Below are 16,772 nucleotides of genomic sequence, written 5' to 3'. Positions count from 1 at the left end.
TTAAAGATGTAGATAACTGTTTTCAAGTCTAAAAGACTGTGATATATTATCTGGATATGGGCCACAATGTCAGTTAAAAAACGTATAAAGCTAGATGCTGATCTGGAAAGAGTTTTGAAGTAGTTAGGAACAGTTATGCCAAGTAATTGATGTGTGGCCATACTCTATTTCTTAGTAAAGATGAATCCTGGAGCCATTAATTGAGATGATTACCATTGAGCGTGTACAAAATCCTGTGCAATTCTAGGGCACCAGATTGCATTATTAGAGCCAACATTTTCCAACTTGACACGGAAGAGAGGAAGAGGGCAGTGGAAAAACGTGTATTTCTTCATTAGCAACAGCATCCTTTCTGCAAGCTGAAACACACATAGAGATTCCAATTTCCAGGTGTATATATTTTCATATCTAAGGCACAATTACACTACATTTTTTTTCCTGAGAATAAAGAATGTGAGAAGAGCAGTGAGAGGAGAGGAAAAAACCTGTGCTTGAAAAGCTAAAATAGTTTCAGCAGTTGCATGAGATTCTACAAGTGTCTAAGCTTAGAATTTGGAAAACATTCTTTTTTCTATCATTCAAGCGCAAACAGCCTTTTATCTGTTTTATTAGTTTTCAGTAAAAGACAGAACAAAAAAACATTACGAGTTTGACCATTATTTGCCAGGTTTATGGTCCATTTCATTGAAATCACCAGTAGTCAAGCCTCTTTCTTACAAGAATAGGTTTGAATGTTATAAAGAATCTGCAGCATTGTAGTTGTATGTATTTGCTGTGTTTTCAGTTTACTGCACAACAGTATTAACTATGGAAATAGGAAAATTATCTACCTTTTTTGTTTGTTGTTTTTTTTTTTAATACATCCTATATATACAAAGCTAGAGATGCATTTAAAGCTAAACGTTCATCTTTTTCTTCTGGCATTAACTTGCAGAGAAAATTCAGTATAAATAAAGTATCACCAATGGGCAAAATTTTGGCATGTTTCCAACTACTCACCTTAAAAAAGAACCCCAAGCTTGAACATGAGGACAAAATGTGTCATAACTGTTTTGTTTTTGTGGGAGAACAGGGTTTTCTATCATTAAAATCCCTTCAAGGACTGCATTTGCCACCGTCTTAGCTTACTGATCATCTGGGTAGCTGAAAAATGAATAAAACTAAAAATGAAAAGGACTTTTCTGAATCATAAATCCTAAAACAGATTATATAGCTAGGTAGCTTATTACATAAAGTATCTAAAATACTACCGTAGGAAGAGATGTGGTTTTGCTTTTCCAGTTTGAAATTACGATTAGCTAAACACAGAAAAGCACGGCTCTTATGATTACATCCTGGTGATTTTTTTTTTATGATTGAATATTAATGGCATATATTGCTGTATATTTGAACACAGCTGAATGTTTCAAACAAAATTGTTGGCTTGTTTTCTTATAGTCAGAAATATTGGTGCAAAATTGTACTGAATTAGGGAGGGATGAGGCAGGAATAGCAACTACAACACCGCCCTCAGATGAAACGTGGTGCTGGCTGGCTAAAGCGAAGGCAGTTACAAACAAACCTCTCCCTCTGCCTTCAGCCTCAGACAGGGTGGGTCTTGCTATCAGCAGCGAAACTTTGACTGGACTTCTGGATTCCTGGATTACAGGGAATCAACGCAGTCATTGCTGAATACCCAGGAAAGCCTCCTTGTTTCTAGCATCTCTGAGGCTTGTTCACTTGTCTGCTCCCTGTTCTGCTCTGGAGTCCCCCCATCCTGAGTATTGAGGGTTTCATCTCCTAATAAAAATTTACAAGAAATTACAATATAAAGTATTTACTACAACAGTAGGAACTAAAGACCAGTATGCAGCCACATAGCCTTACATTGCTTCAGTGCTTCATGGAGTGCTAATGATACTATTCTTTCTGTTTTATTCTTAAACATTTTAACTGAGTTTTGGGTTACAGTCATATATCAAGATTACAAGGAGGTTCTGTTCCGATGTAGCAGCTGTTATGCTGTTGACTTCAGAAGAATTTTGTCCATGTATATCAGCAGACTGTATATTCTAGCACTCATTAATAGCCACTGCATGGATCAGTACCTTTTACAGGAAGGTTTGATCTCACAAGATTAACTGTAGAAGAATTTGAGATTTTTGCTACTGTAGTCTTCTTCAAGGCATAACTCAACCAGATGTTATCATCTTTCTAAGTTCTCCATTATGTATTAAACTCTTGTACTTTTTTGTTAATCTAGTCCTTCTTCCACGTCTGTAATAAGCAAAACATCTGTTTCTTCTTGTTCAATCAAAGCATCTACCTCAAGAGTCCTGCTTTTAAAATAACGTCATTTAAATAGAAATCCTAGATAGGGAGAATGCATTCATTAACATATTTAATTTGCATACGAAACCAGCTTTTCCAGAACTCAGCAGGGAATTTGTAGTGGCAGCAGTATGTGTTTCTTTTTTTTCTCCTCAACTTATATACCAGAAAGTTACAGTAAGAAAAAAAGAATGGAAATAAATATATGTATCAGATCAGATGAGGCAGACTAAACTGCAATGAGAACTCATCGTTGTGCGTTTGGGATGTTGTCCTTTCTAAACTTTCCAGCTGAAAATTCTTTTAACAGAAAGAGCCATATTCTACTCTTATCATTAAGTCTTGGTTTACAGAAAGATCTCAGTTAAACTTGACTCTTTTTAAGTCCAAGCAGAAATAATTCCTCAATATACATCAGGCATGTAATAAAATATTACAATAAAAATAGGTCATGGAGCTCTACAAACTTATCCCCTATGGGAGAATATACCATGTATCCCAATAACAATTTAAGTCCCTGGAACAGAGCATTATCACATTAAGAAAGGAGGGTTGACACTACTGCCTCTAAAACACATGTAAATAAAAAGCAGATAAAAGCAGTGGCAGAGATAAAAGGTGCTCTTAGTTACACCACTGGGGAGCACGATTTTGTAAAGACAATAGTGAGTACTTGCCGAGTGCTAGTGAGCAATCCTCATTAGCATTCATAAGTAAACTCCATGGAAAAATGTAGCAGTAAAAAGTTTTCTAAGCAAACATAAAATTGCACTTGAATTTTTGTGGGAACTTTGAGCCAGAACAGTTGGACTGTAACTGTCATACCGTAAAGCTCCATAAGGATGGCAAGAAGAAGACAGCCTTAACTCATGATCGTTTTGTAGTCAATACAGGGAAGAGTTCAGAAAGCAGAAGCAGTGTGATCTTTCAGGAACTGACTGGAATGATGCCAATGTGTAGGGGCAAATATCTTTAATGCAGGCAAAATACCAGTGTTCTCCAATCATGCCTCTAGCAAGCAGCTTACAGACAGCAATGTGTCCCCTTAGGATATTTTGCTAAATGCTGCACACACAGAGAGAAGGCATGGAATTAGTATTTGCTGGAAGCCTGCAGCTCTCCTCATGCTCTGATTTCTGTTCGGTCTGCTCAGCAGATCCACCTGCTCCGTTGATCCACCTTTCCTCCACGTGCTTCTTGCCTTGAGTCATTGCAACGTTCAGTTTTTCAGTGTGGTGCTAGTGAGCTTGAGGTGTTTTCCCTTCACTGGACGCTGGGAGAGCATATCACAGATACGAGCTGGAAGTAACTGTGCACTTCTTAGACTAGCATACGGCGCACCATTTTCACTCATTAATTCAGCAGATAGCATCACCTGTTTCTGTGCTTTAGGAAAGAATGTTCTGTGACTTTCCAAGATGCGCAGAAAAATGTTCTGTGACTTTCCAAGATGCGCAGAAATCCATGTTGAGTTGGACAAAAAATTCCACCTGCCCCCCCCCCCCCCCCCGAAAAAGTGTGGAGCGACGCCAATTCACAAATCGGTTGTGATGGAAATGATGGCTTGCCTTCCCCCCCCCCCCCCCCAGTATGTAGGCTATTTGTTCAGGGAGAAGCTGAGCTGAGTTAATGTCTCTCTTTTTTTACATCTCACGCTTCCTAAAAGAGGAAGGTGAACTCTCTGATAAAGATTAGTCAGGAAGTAAAGCATGCAGCAGTAAATAGCTAAACAGTCTGAGGTATGAGATTGTCTCTTTAGCCGGCATACATGGTTCCAGTCCCTGTTCGACTGTTATTTAAAAATGCGTCATACAAGAACAACATGGGTATTGTGAGACAAATTTTTTTGGTGTGTACAGAGCAGACTAAAGTATGCAGTCAAAAAATACATATTAAAATAACCCAAGTATTTTCAATCTCCTGCAATAGTCAGTTTAAAACACGTTTCTCATTAGTACCATCAGTTAATTCTTTTACGAAAGAATATGGAATCATAGAATCATTTAGGTTAGAAAAGACCTTTAAGATCAAGTCCAACTGTTAACCTAGCACTGCCAAGTCCACCACTAAACCATGCCCCTAAGCACCACATCTACCTGTCTTTTAAATACCTCCAGGGTTGGGGACTCAACCACTTCCCTGGGCAGCCTGTTCCAGTGCCTGACTACCCTTTCGGTGAAGAAATTTTTCCCAGTATCCAACCTAAACTTCCCCTGGTGCAACTTGAGGCCATTCCCTCTTGTCCTATCGCTTGTTACTAGGGAGAAGAGACCAACCCCCACCTCATTACAACCTCCTTTCAGGTAGTTGTAGAGAGCAAGAAGGTCTCCCCTCAGACCCCTCTTCTCCAGACTAAACAACCCCATCTCCCTCAGCCGCTCCTCATAAGACTTGTTCTCCAGACCCTTCACCAGCTTCGTTGCCCTTCTTTGGACATGCTCCAGCACCTCAGTGTCCTTCTTGTAGTGAGGGGCCCAAAACTGAACACAGTACTCGAGGTGTGGCCTCACCAGTGCCCACCTCCCTGGTCCTGCTGGCCACACTATTCCTGATACAAGCCAGGATGCCATTGGCCCTCTTGGCCACCTGAGCACACTGCTGGCTCATGTTCGTGGCTGTCAACCAACACCCCCAGGTCCTTTTCCGCCAGGCAGCTCTCCAGCCACTCCTCCCCCAGCCTGTAGCGTTGCATGGGGTTGGTGTGACCCAAGTGCGGGACCCGGCACTGAGCCTTGTTGAACCTCATACAGTTGGCCCTGGCCCATCGATCCAGCCTGTCCAGGTTCCTCTGCAGGGCCTTCCTACCCCCCAGCAGATCGACACTTCCACCCAACTTGGTGTCATCTGCAAACTTACTGAGGGTGCACTCAATCCCCTCATCCAGATCATCAATGAAGATGTTGAACAGGACCGGGCCCAATACTGAGCCCTGGGGAACACCACTTGTGACTGGCCGCCAACTGGATTTAACTCCATTCACCACAACTCTTTGGGTCCAGCCAGGCAGCCTGTTTTTTACCCAGCAAAGAGTACACCCATCCAAGCCATGAGCAGCCAGTTTCTCCAGGAGAATGCGGTGGGAAAGGGTGTCAAAGGCCTTACTAAAGTCCAGGCAGACAACATCCACAGCCTTCCCCCACTAAGCAGGTCACCTTGTCATAGAAGGAGACCAGGTTAGTCAAGCAGGACCTCCCTCTCATAAACCCATGCTGGCTGAGCCTGATCCCCTGCTTGTCCTGTGCGTGCTGCGTGATGGCACTCAAGATGATGTGCTCCCTGACCTTCCCCAGCACCGAGGTCAGGCTGACAGGCCTGTAGTTCCCCAGACCCTCCTTCTGACCCTTCTTGTGGAAGGGCATCACATGTGCTAACTTCCAGTCATCTGGGACCTCCCTGGTTGACCAGGACTGCTGATAAATGATGGAGATAAATGCTGATAAATGCTTGGTGAGCACCTCCGCTAGCTCCCTCAGTATCCTTGGGTGGATCCCAGCACTTGTGTGTGTCAATATCTTCAAGAGGTGAGGATGGCAAACTAAGGCTTATAAGAAATACAGGCAAACTTCCAATTTCATGGCATAATCATCTGTCTTTAGCTCCATCAGTTGTGGTGGGTTGACCTTGGCCAGGGGGTAGACACCCACCCAACCACTCTGTCACTCCCCCTCTTCAGCAGGACAAGAGGAGAAAATAAGATTGAGAAGCTCACAGAGCAAGATAAAGACAGGGACATCACGCACCAATTACATTTGCAATCAAAACAGCCTTGACTTGGGGAAAATTAATTTAATTTATTGCAAATTAATATAGATTTAGGTAGCGAGAAACAAAGTCAATCATTAAAACACCACTTCTCCTCCTTTGTCTCCCAAGCTCAGCTACAATTCCTCACTCCCAACTCCGCAGCCTCCCGCTCCCGAGCAGCCCAGAGGGGATGCAGGGGTGGGTACGGTCAGGACACAGCGGCTCCTCCCTGCCGCTCCTGCCCTCTCACGCTGTTCCCCGGCCCCAGCGCGGGCTCTCGTCAGGCCGCAGCTCCCTCGGGAGGCATCCACCTGCTCCGGCCGGGGCTCCAGGGGAATCTCTGCGGGGTGGGGAGGCGGCGGGAGCCCCTCCTCCCCCCCTCCCGCTCTCCCCTCGGGGCTCGCAGCGCTGCTCCTCACACCTTTTCCCTCTCCCCTCGCCGCCGGGCAGCGCTTTGCCCTTCCTCAGCTGCGCTCTCCCCGAGGCCCCGCCCGTGGCTGAGGGGTCGGCTGTGCCCTGCGGTGGGGCCGCTGGAGCCGGCTGGAACCGGCTGGAACCGGCTGTGTCCGGCGCGGGGCAGCCCTGGCCTCCCCTCACGGAGACCGCGGAGGCGGCAGATCCCCATGCTGGCATCGGGGCAGCTGCACCAGGTAGTTTTCTGCGTTTGTTTATATCTAATTCTGTTTAAATTGGCTAGAAGGTTTTGTCTGTTTGGTGAATGTTCTCAAAAAAATGTATCAAAGCACGAGTAGCAGTGGCCTTGAAAGTTCCTACTGTGAAAGCTTAAAGAGAGAGACATTTGCCATATAAATACATCAGACGCCACTGCAAATTCAGTCCAGGAGCAAGAGAAAAGCGGTGACAGTTCGATGCTCGTGGGAGGTGGACATGTTTGGAAGAACCTCCTGGAGGTGTAACATCATTTCCCTAGTCGCAGTTCGTCAAGGTGCAAAAGCTTATCTTTTGATACAATACAAATGGTGGTGCAAGGTAGGCTGACACTTTCTTGCCTAATGTCCTGTTGTTTTTTGGTTTCAGCAATATCCCCCTTTCCAGAAAGTGCTTTAGAGGTACCTCCCTCTGGACTCACTGACAAACAGCTCATGCCACCGTTTTCGTCCGTCGTGTTTTAATGCCAAGTTTTAATTTTGTCCAGAAGTCTGTAATCGTCGTTACTCAGTTCAAGGCAATACTGCATACCTCGATAAAAAAAATGAAATAGATTTTTTAATGTTAGGTTGTCTCAAGCTGGAAAATCGGGATTTTAAGTATGTTCTGATAAACTTCAGTTGTAGTAACACATGCTGTAACAATTTTGGTTTGGAACTCTATAAAAAGGTGTATCTTCTTTTCCTTTTTGAGTTTATTATCATAGAAATTAATTTTGTCTGGGTTACAATTATGTTTTTTTCTGTTTCTTTGTCAGATGTCATGAAAATGAAAAAAGAGCTTACAAACATAAAGAAAACTTTTCTTGAGTTTAGTATGTTAGGTCTTCCATCTGTTCTTACACTAGGTTGAACAAGCTTGGATAGAAACATTTCCTACTGATACATTTTTTAAGAGGCTTCTGCCACTTTTAGTCACACTAACGAACATTCCAAGAATATTCCAAGGTATAACGCTCCTCGTTACTTCAAGACTTGATCTTGTATCTTAAACAAACATGTGGAAGCAGTGGGAAAAAAATATTCATTAAATGTTTAGGTATATCTGTCTGCCGTGAATATTATTCCTTGTTCATAGAAGATAACATTCTTTCAAATATTTTGAAAGTTTATCTTCCATTATACTTCTGCTGATATTGAGCATCCCACTTAATTTTTAGAAACAGCTTATTGCATTGCGTTGTAGCTTACTTTGGCAGCAGCCGTTTTGCTAAGGTGACCTAGCACCTTTATCTAGGTGGAGAAAACGTCACTTGCAAGAGGTGCTGTAATTTGGAATTTGCTTTTACTAGAGTGTTTGCTACTTAACTTGCTGACCCAACATAACCTGCCTGCATGGTAACGACCAGAATAAACTACTACTCTTTCGCAGTTCCTCACTGGCAGGTTAACATGCCAGGCACACTGGCTTCCTGCCAGCTGCTGGAGACAATGTAAGAAGGGTATAAATTCTGTTTTTTTAAAGATCTGTATGAATGAACAGATCCATCTGCTTCAACTGTTGTCAGTATTGGGAGGATGGTGCTTCTCTAAGATTGCAGGTTTTGGCAGACATTTGCTGGTTTTGCAGTGCCTTTGTGATAATGTCTTCATCATCTGTGACTAGCCCCACATCCCAATGAGAGGATTAGCTGTGCACTCACCTTCCACGTGAGCCTTTCCCCCTCATATTTTTTCTTTCTCTTTTCTTGGAAATATCTAGCTTTTGATAAAGGCAGCAATCACAAACATAATACGCCTTTTGGGCTTGTTACTCACTGTAGTTAATGGATTAATCAATATCTTTTCCTTTCGAACTTGATCATAGAAACAATTAAGAGGTATTCTTTATTAGTATAATGTAGAATATGGCCTTTTGATGGGAAAGGTGAGTGATAACATCGGTAATTTATACAGCTATATCTCACAGCATGAACACTTCAGTAGTTCCAAGACTTGTATTTATGATATAATGTTATGTTTTTGGTAATAGCTACTTTAATAACAATGCCTTGTTATCACACTAAAATGATTTTATTTCTGCAATAGCTTTCATGAAACGTTACATAATGAGCCTGGGAGAGAGACACACAAAACACTTAAAGATAATGAGTATTGGACTAAGTAAAATGTTCCAATGTCTTTTGTTCTTCATAGGCTCTGGTCTCAATGATGGGCAGTGGCATGAAGTCCGATTTCTAGCTAAGGAAAATTTTGCGGTCCTCACCATTGATGGCGATGAAGCTTCAGCTGTTCGAACAAACAGCCCTCTGCAAGTTAAGACTGGAGAGAAATATTTCTTTGGAGGTAAAAAAAACCAAACAAACAAAACAAATATCTGCTTAAAGTGCTGTTGTCTTTTAATCTACATTATAGGTGGAATAAAGCTCAGGATGTAGTTCATTCGTGTAGATCTTAATATGGCTAAAATGGCTGGGTGCTGCTGATCAAAAAGTAAGATACTAAACTTAATTTCACTTTTAAGAATCTTTTTACACCTCGTCATCCTTGCAAAAGAAACTGAGAAGTTCTGTTCAAGAGTCCATCTAACTTGTAATGATTTCTGAGATCTTCTATGAACATCTTAGAGACTATTCTCTGAAAGGGGAACCTTCCATTAGTAGTTTAATTCAATGGCACTGAGAAGAGAGGTAAACTTACCTTTTCAAGTTTGGAATCGTGAAGACAAAATATCATTGTTCAGGTCAGTTCTTAACCATTTGCTGATTTCTGTAAGAGCTGTCCTCATTGTGGGTAATTAAGAAGCTCTCATAAATTGAAGCCTTAGATTGGTCAGTATTTCTGTCTATTGACAGTCCATATACTAAAAAGAGTTATTGCAAATTGTAGCTTGAATGTTTATTCCTCTTGCTCTCCTATGTTAGCATTTATGAAAATCAAAAAAACCCATCAAAACTCTTGGATTTTTTAAATATATATTTCAATTTCTATATTAAAAAGCCTATTCAGTATGCCAAAAATATTTTCGATACACTACTATCTTATAGGGGAAGGTCATTAAGGTTTTTTTAACTCAAGCGTAAGTATTATTTTTCATACTGCTAGACAGGTTTTTCTAAAAACATCCAATTCAGCAATGACCTGCAATCTTTGTTCAAGCAGAATTCTCAGCAAGCTCAAATGCTGAGATCAAAAAAGAGTTGTAAGTTGTACTTTTGAAGTGTCCCACATGTGTGAAGTTGCACATGAAAGCTTCAGTCAGAGAACACAAATTTTAAAAGTAGAATTTATCAGTGTTGAAAAATGATTTTTTTCCAAACTTACAAGGTGCATATCTAATCAAAATAAAATATAAATGTGATACTATAAATAGTCATAACATTACCCAAGTGATAGAAAAGTTAGTGGCATATGAAGTACCCTAAATGGAAAGGGAAAAAATCTTTTCAAGGTTATTCTCATTTCATTATCTCCTATCAGTGGAATCATTAAAAATACATATGGAAATTAGTGTTTAAATAATGTTACAAAACTAAGATATAGTTAATTAGAAATAGATTCTAATCCTGCAGATACTGATGACACACTGATGACACACTGGGAACACTGTAGCAATGATGATAACACAGTCTAAGACATATATTACCAAATTAAAGTTTATCTGTCACAAGAGTTAAACTTTCTGTTGCTGCAACATGCATCTCTTCCAATATCCTTAATTCAGCTAATATCCTGAATAGTTTTTTTTAGCATATTGCCTCAAATAAGAGTTCTAGCATAGCCAGTTGCCACGTGCCAAAGCCTTAGAATTATTTTGCCATCAAAACGTACTACCTTGAATTTCTCAGAACAGTCTGAGACATTCTCATTAAATGAAGTTATTAAGGACACATAGGAGAAAATGAAAAGAAATGCCATACGTAATACATCCAGTGTTAGATTCTGTTAATTTTCGTAGGCAAAATCCCCAGACCATTATTACATTTTTGGAGAGAGATTGATTTCTTCTGAAATGTCTTTTGTCTCTGACTCTTTGGTTGTGAGGAATACATTGTCTGGTTTCTCCAGGTAGTTTTTATACCCTTTGTCAGTCAAAATACAGGTTGATTTGTTGTCACTTCAGTTGGATTCTGAAATCTGCTTGACTTCTAATTGTTGACCTGTACTTTATAATTCCAGCATCCTTCCGTAAAAAAAGCGTGCATGTAGATATTGTTCTAGTGGGATATGAAAGTCAGTCATGAATTCCCTGAAGTGTCATTCCCACATCTGTTCACCCAAATACATGGGCCCTTTGCATAAGCTATGTTTTTTTTCTTTTTCCTTATTATCTTTTATGACCTGAAAGGTATTCTAAAGTTATATCAAAAGAATAGCAGTGTCCTAACCTTCATGTCCAATTTTGTTTCAAAATAAGAAGTCTGCATTTGCAACACTATACTTTTGCATTTTAACTGTTTCAAGCTGTGAATCTGAGGAAGCTTTATTTCTGACTTGGATCTGAGGAACTAATTTATTTTAGAATGCTCCCACATGAATATTGCTCTATATAGATGTTAGTTATTTTGCTATATATATCTGTTAATTAGAGACTACTTGCAACTTAAAGCCAGTCTTTTGGATGCATATTAGAAACCTAATCTTTATCATGATCTACCTCTTCTGAGGGAAAGGTATTTGTGTTCTATTCCCTCTATATGTATGTGTTCCTCCTTATTTTTCTTTATAAGCATTCCAAGTTATGGCTGCTAATAAATAGTATTTGCAAGAAGAGGATGTAGAGGTGAGAATAGTAGGGAACTTCAAACGTTTGCACCACTTGGTAACTATCATCAAAGATGTTTTCATGAGTTTCATTAGGAGTAAGTTCAGATAACTGTCAAATACTTTTTTTCTGCAAATATGCATAATTGGTTAGGAAAGGGACAACTGCCTCTTGAATTCAGAGGATAGTATGTTTTTTTCCAAACTGCTACATGGCTAGCAGAAAGAATTATCAGTTCTCTGGTGATGATAAATTTTAAATGTGAAAAGTAATCCAGTAGATTTCTTTGCTGGAGATCTTAAATTATCAGTTTTAAAGACAGTAATGTTATGATATTCATCCCATCCCACTGCTGTGTTACTTAATCTTAAAAAATACTGAGAAAGCTCAGTCTGTTGAATTTGTGTTTGGAGAGCTTCTACAGTATTTCCGGAAGACTCTGAACACTCTTCTGATTTAAATTTTCCTATTTCATCTTTGAAAGAGATACCACATGTATGCAAATGTTTTGTTCTCCAAACTTTTCCTTTCCCTGATTTAAAAATAAGCGTGTCTCTTTATATTTTGGTCTCCTGGTGTCAATATAGCAAATATATACTATAGGCAATGGTGGTGTCTTTCCTGAAGAAAAGATTTAAAGGTTGCATTTCAGCACTGCAGTACAATATTTTCTCAAAAATATATTGAAGAATTTAAAGAGAAAAGTAATTACAAGAAAATGGGTACTGCCTCAAAACTAGGCAGACACTAGATTAGACCTTCTCTGTGAAAATAACTACAGCTTTTACTGTAAGAGAAGTACCACATATTTGAATGTGAATTTGTGAGACAGTGTCTATTTTTCAGAAAAATGATCATTTTCATATATTGTTGTCATAACTTTGCACTGGCAATATCCCATAATATTAGTTTTATAATAAAATAGTCAATCTGTCAAAATTGGGAATAGATTAAAGATGGAGTGGGCAAGGAGAACATTACTATGCCAAATGTAATGATAAAACATTCCAGACAAATCGGAAATATTAAGCTGACTTTTACACAGATAGTCGCAGCAATGTCTGAAAAAGACCTTAATTTTACTCACAGTATTTTGATTAGAACTTTATTATGACTCAGTCCACTATAACTACATACATAATAGGGGGAATGCAGAGACATAGGGTGATTGTGGGTTTACTCCTGGCATCAGAAATTTTGGCACAGGCAGGAACAAGCCTGTGAGTTGGAATGCCCCCTCCCTCTCTGCATGGAAACAGGTACGGCAAGGGCCATTTGAACACTGTGGAGACACTGAAGGCGCTAACAAAAGAATAGCTTGTTTGGACACCAAGTGGTCTACTGGGCCTGGATAGTCAACCTCCCTGTCTAGTAGCAGCCTCCAGCTACCATTTTGAGAAAGTTGGCCTTTTAGAGAAGCCAGACCTGACTGACACTCTCTCAGCTTCCCTCAAAACTAGTTCCCAAATGTCTTCTGGTTATTCCTTAGTTTATTCATTCATTTGAATAGAAATGCTCGTCATTGACACCAAACCCAGATTTGTACAATATGTACAGCAATATTTGAATAAAGGAGATGTGGAAATCAGAATCTCTTGTTACTTCTGCTCATAGAACTAACTTTTGTAGTTTTGAAAAACCATAAGTAAATTATAAATCATAAGAGGATTCTTTATTTCTGTCAGACAATAAATCATGTTCATAGTCTCTTCCTCCCCCCCGCTTTGTGCCGCTCCTGTGCAGTCTCCCAGCACTACTAAGACCCTCCCAAGGGACAGACAGCAGTGACATTTTATTCAAGCCTAAGAGTTAGGGGAAGGTGTGCTTAAGATCAGGCATTTCTGTAGATTGTGTGAACGTTTGCTGATGTATGTGGGAGGGTGAGTGCTAATTGCCTATTACCCTTCTGTATAACTATTCTTCCCTCCCCACTGGTTTTATTTTCCTTCTCTTTCTTGTCTTGAATTTGTGTTTTTGGAAAGAAGTGAACTTCCTTTCCCTTCTAAGCTCTAGAGAATGATGTTTCTTTGTTGTTTCCAATTATCTGCATAAAACAAAAAAGCAGAACAGAGAAAGTGAATCACAGAGTGAAAATGAGTCCATTAACCTCATTTGCACTGCTGGAGATAAGGGGCTTTTGTGAAGCGTCTTAAGCTTGCACCAAACCACCTAATAGCTGCCTAGTGCCCAGAGGAAATACTTGATTGGAGACGTAATTTTGACTTGTTTCTATTTTACAGCATTTCTTTTTAATTGTGTCTACTTTCCCTCTCCTTTCTACTGGCTTAAGGATGGGAGAGTTTTTAGTATGAGTGATAAATCTTCGTTGAGAACAAAGGTATGCAGTGGGTGTCTGTCAGTCCACTGTGTGCTGCTTTTTCTGACAAGCAAAGATGAATGGACTATGCAGTAAGTTTCCTATGGGACACTGGTCTGTGGCATATAAAAAGTCCTTCCTTTCTGTACGACTGTACAAAACATACTCTGTATGGAGTCTTGTTCCTGGAGTAGAATTCATTTGTTTCTGAAAGTTCTGGGGGTCTAAAGTCCCATAGAATTAGACGTGGTGGAAGCAGAAGGGAGAAGGGAAGTCAAGTGAAAGAGAAAAAATACCTTCCTCTCTTTCACATGTGCTGGGTTCTTCTGTATGTGAACCTTCCTTTCTTAAAACCTGTCGTCTATAACCAAAGCCTTTGAGTGGTATGCCTACATTTTTTATCAAGTTATCCATTGTTATCATTGTGCGAATTGGTCATTAAGAGCTGTTATAGTCATGGTCAGACTTCCTAGGTAGTGTTACTGGGATTTCAAAAGCACTCAAACTATCATAATCGCAAGTATTATCAGATAGAAAGAGGGCAATGGATTTTTTTGTAGCTCAAAGTCAAGTGTGTTCAGCAAAACTCAATTTATTAGATGTTACGTGACAGATGAATGGGACCTGACCAATGGCAGCTCAGGTTATCCATTACCTAATAAAGGAAACTAAAGTCCCTGCTGACATCATTCTCTCAAGCCTGCAGCTTCTCCTATCTCAATAAATAACAATGATGCTGGGTTGTATGTGCATTTCTGCATGTTGATCAGATTTTTAATGTGTCAGGGCTTCAGTTTTAGTGGCCACTTGGTTTTTTTACATGTATGACCATGAGACAGGATGGTCAAATTTGTATTTCTTGTGGAAAGGGTGCTTTCAGTGTGATTTGAAATCTTTCTTGTCATGATCATAGCTCTACTGTAAGTTCAAATACAAATCCATGAGGAGAACACAAAGCAAATTCAAAATAGCTCAGAGTATAACGCAATTTTGTGTGTCTTCAGCATTTATCTCCAGGAATCCTCCCAGGTCAGTCCTACAAAATAATGATAAACACAAGAAATGGAAATAAAAGAATTGGAATGGGTTGTGTTTTTTAACAACCCTCATGCTTTGGATTGTTAAATCCAGAATGTTTATAAGTCAGTAGATGAGTGAAGAACGCAGATGTGCAGAATGTATAAACCTGAGCAAAGCAAGGACGTGGTTTTTTAGTAAGTAAAAAAAATAAAAATGGCAGGCAATTATAGGCACCTAAGCCTCTCTCTGCTATTTAATACATGATTCAAATTCTTTATTATCTCATCTGCTCTCTTCCACTGTGAACAATGAAACACACCTGAATTCGCGTTCCTTTCATACAACTGACAGAACTGAAGGGAGTTGATCAACATTGCCCATTAACTCTTTTGAGTTTTATGCTTTTTTCATCATGTTTAAAGTTTTTTTTTTTTTATTTCATTCAGATAATTTGAATGTTAGACAAATAAGACTAACTAATGTTGACATTCTGTGATTAATTTTCAGTAATGTCAGTAGTATTGTTAGTGATGTTGTAATATGCCAATCCACCAACACATTGTATACAACAGTACAAGCAGAAATGCTGGTGATAGATTGATCTCCTGAAGAAAAACAAGTGCAGGCAGAAAGCTGATACTTTGTGGAAGCAAATAAAAAATCAAATGTATGATAATGTGAGTTTAGGAATGGATATATGGGAGCATGAGTCTTGCTGGAAGAACTTCAGCTTGTGAGCAAAGGCCTGTTAGAGATGAGAAATGTCCGCTCATTGAAAAATGAATGAAGTTTTGAGATGTGCTCTCCTTGTTATACAACACAAATCTCTTGCTAAGCTGAAGATGTTAGCCACAGAGTATATATCTAGAAGTTTCTCAAAAAAACTAAAGTGAAGGAACTGAATCTCTTTTGCTTTGTTTTCTTGCAAGCACTAAAGCAAATCTCTGTGTGCAGCAGATAAGAGAATGACAAGTTTTTAAATAAATTTTCTATTCTTTTATTGACATTTAAAACCAAGAAAGAACAAAGAATGAGAAAGAACATGTACCATAGAGAGTAAATGTGCATGGACATGGGAAAGAGTAAACTGAACTAACGGAACTCTGTTGTCTCTGAGTCTGTGTGTATATGATTTATTTCCTGTTTCACTGAATACGCTAGTCATATTGTTGCCTGAGTCTCAGTCAGAAGCAAATTGTATCAAGTCTCTGGATATTACAGAAAATTAAATTAAAAATAGAGGAAATTCCCTATATGATATAGCTCTTGACTCCGAAGGGAAAGGAAAAGGGCTTGTAAAAATTAGTAACGCTTCTTCTGAAAGAGAAACTTTTGGAGAAGGAAATGTCTGGTGAAGACCCAGAAGAGACCTATTGGAGTCGCACTCAAAAGTGACAATTATATCTATATCCTACATGTCCTCTTGCTGATGCTTTAGTAGGACAAGCTACAAGGTCTTTGGTACCAGTAGCTGAAAAAACTGCCTACAGTTGGGGAAGGGTGTCTATTTCAACAAGCAGTGAATGTTGGGAGGAATGTTAACCAGTACTAACCACTAGACAGTACTAATTAGGGCTGTATGGTTTTAGAACACTGAAAATAATGTAGTCTACTGACAGCATTAGGAATCACAAATATGTTTGTGTGAGTGTGTTGAGTTGTGTTGTGAAAAGTAAACCCATATGCTTTCCCGGTGTGTGAAAATAATCATACTCCTGAATAGTGGAGAACGCTAATTGATGCTGGAATAGCACTTCTGCCAACGTAACCTTTTTTTTCAAGGGTATCCTGGCTCTGCTTCTAGGTATATGAATGTGCTTATTGTCCACAGCCACAATTCAACACACCTACAGGAAAAAAAAAAAAGAAAAGGTGAATTATTGGTGCCATCAATAGGTTACATTGTTTTCAGAGGCTTTTCTTGTTTTGGAGAGGGACTTACTGGTGCTTCTCAGTGGATTTTCCATAGGTGTTAAAGTATCTGTGATTTTCCTCTTTAAAATAGTAG

The 16,772-nt window shown here is 39.5% G+C and overlaps 1 protein-coding gene across 2 annotated transcripts in view; it reads left to right on the top strand.

Moving 5' to 3' along the window:
* CNTNAP2 (contactin associated protein 2) overlaps nt 1-16,772 on the top strand; it is a 1,210,705-nt gene that overhangs the window by 670,191 nt on the left and 523,742 nt on the right. For both annotated transcript variants that reach the window (XM_087766336.1, XM_087766327.1), the window contains exon 9: nt 8,859-9,008. In XM_087766336.1, coding sequence (XP_087622462.1) covers nt 8,859-9,008 — 150 coding nt within the window. The remainder of the gene's footprint in view (nt 1-8,858; nt 9,009-16,772) is intronic.

The sequence above is a fragment of the Nipponia nippon genome, unplaced genomic scaffold (genome assembly GCF_047370975.1).
Source record: "Nipponia nippon isolate SJK-2023a ecotype South Korea unplaced genomic scaffold, ASM4737097v1 scaffold_1, whole genome shotgun sequence".
Taxonomy (NCBI): Eukaryota; Metazoa; Chordata; class Aves; order Pelecaniformes; family Threskiornithidae; genus Nipponia; species Nipponia nippon.
The sequence above is the reverse complement of the archived record's forward strand: the minus strand, read 5'-3'. Positions and strand labels throughout refer to the sequence as shown.